Here is a 2395-nt window from a genome sequence, read left to right as displayed (position 1 = left end):
CTATTATTATACGTACTATTATTATTATAAATATTCGTAGGTATATGGCTTAATTTCTATGACTCACTGCGATCCAAGTATCACACACAGGACGGCTAATCGCCAACACACTCCATCCTACAGCGGACATTGTAGAAACCCTAACCCATTGTAACAACAATGGTGAACACCCTATGCCAGTTGAATGCACTTCGATGACCACGTGCACGGCAGCACTGTCATTACATACTACGCCAAAGCAGAGAACGAAGGGCTGTATTCAACCACATGCTCAACAAAAAGGCTTATACATCTGTCCATGCGCATGAACACGCGTGTTCACACAAAGCAACTTACACCTTATTGTACAAGGTAAGCAACATACACATCACTAACCTGAACCAGTATGAGTCATACATACCCCCAGCCAGTCATCCAAACTCGGGTAGACCTGCCCCACTACGAACGAGAAGAACCAATTGAGGCCCAGCGTAATACCCACCCCAACTTCTCGGTGGGAGTCCGGCAGAATTTCAGGAACGATAAGCCAGGGGATGGGACCAGGGCCAAAGGAGAAGCTGGAAAGTGGGATATTATCAGAAAGTGGAATATTATCAGAAAGTGGAATATCATCAGAAAGTGGAATATCATCAGAAAGTGGAATATTATCAGAAAGTGGAATATTATCAGAAAGTGGAATATCATCAGAAAGTGGAATATCATCAGAAAGTGGAATATCATCAGAAAGTGGAATATCATCAGAAAGTGGAATATCATCAGAAAGTGGAATATCATCAGAAAGTGGAATATCATCAGAAAGTGGAATATTATCAGAAAGTGGAATATTGTCGAGAGAGGCGGATATGTGGACGGGACCAGGGCCAAAGGAGTAGCTAGAAAGTGGAGTATTATCAGAAAGTGGAATATTGTCGAGTGAGGCGGATAAGTGCACTTGGCAGAAAAGGTAATAACAACGTATACCAATGACTGGGACGAACGTCACGTCAACAAGTAATCGGGGGGTGGAGAATTTTAGCATGTACTTTAACGACCAACGAGTATGAGCTCATAGTTGTACAACCTGTGCTTAGCCAAAGTAGCTTTCTACTTCACACACAGAGACAACAAGGAACGCTCACAGGCCCACACGATGAGACAAAGATATCGAGATGCCAAAGAGTTGAGAAAAGGAGAAGAAACGACACAAAGGATGGGGATATCCAAGACAACCTGACGATGCAGGAGAAGATTAAAGAACGGGGCGGTTGAAGGTAGATGATCTGTGACTAGCGGAAACTTACAAGGTTACAGCGAAGAGGATGCACACCACAGACGGCCAAGACCAGTCCATCGATACGCACACCACAAACATTACCAGACTCAGGCCCATGCCGCCGAAGCCCACCATCAACAGCACCTTACGCCCTGCCGGATGTTGTGAAAAGGTGAATGGGCCAGAGTTGGTTTAAAAAGGCTAACCACTAATACACGAGAAGTATGCTGGAGATATGTGGTCTGATAGACGACCACACAGGTTGTTGCGACCACAAGAGCCACGGGCCGAACTGGGGCGAACTATAACTACACATATTATATTAAACGCGTTCAAAGGCAGATGCATGATCACGTGAATTTGTACACACAATATATAGCCTCCACGGACAGGTAACTTTGACCCCAGGTGGTTGAGAACGCCATACAATATAATAGTACATTTGGATTCCATACAATAGTACACATATGAACTACATATAATAGTACATTTATATTCCATATAATAATGCTCATATGAATTGCATATAACAGTCCATTTGGATTCCATATTATAATACACATATGAACTACATATAATAATACGAAAGAATGTCCTGGGGAGATACTCTTGGCATGCACAGCTTTGCTAGTATACTCTATCATCCGTCATGAGAGAGACGGATTATGAAGCCACAACCAATGACGACCTACATGCCAAGGTATGATACACGCACCACACCGCACGCTCCCCGTGCCGCTATTCCGCTCCAAACCCACCCCATGAACGAGTTGAAGTTCGGAACAAATAATACAATGACACACAAACACGCCGTACCTACCTGCACGCTCGATTATAAATGAGGAAGGGAAGGTGGTGACCCACAGAACGGCTGCCACTAACAGCGTCGCCATCTGTGTGTTCTCCACCCCCGCATCCTGGAAGATGCTGATGAGTATATGTGATTCGAGTTTGTTAGTTGGGTGGGCATCGAAGAATGTATACAGAGATATGTGCGTATTCTGAGCATATGTCAATCGAGTTGAAGTGTATCCGATGGCACAGGTTGGTATATCTGTATTGGTGATTATTGTCTACACATCTCTCCGAGACCATATACAATTTCACAGTCATACAGACACAACTATAGCCACCAATACTCGC

At 44.0% G+C, this 2395-nt stretch overlaps 1 protein-coding gene across 1 annotated transcript; it reads left to right on the top strand.

The window, feature by feature from the left end:
• Window positions 1-385: 385 nt before the first annotated feature.
• SARC_12686 (hypothetical protein) lies at window positions 386-564 on the top strand (the record flags this gene model as incomplete). The annotated part of the gene is made up of 1 exon (XM_014293202.1): window positions 386-564. A coding segment is annotated over one exon (179 nt), but the record flags the coding sequence as incomplete, so codon positions are not given.
• Between the last annotated feature and the right edge of the window lie 1831 nt (window positions 565-2395).

Source organism: Sphaeroforma arctica, assembly GCF_001186125.1.
Source record: "Sphaeroforma arctica JP610 unplaced genomic scaffold supercont1.2503, whole genome shotgun sequence".
NCBI lineage: Eukaryota > Ichthyosporea > Ichthyophonida > Sphaeroforma > Sphaeroforma arctica.
This window is presented reverse-complemented; position numbering and strand designations above follow the sequence as displayed.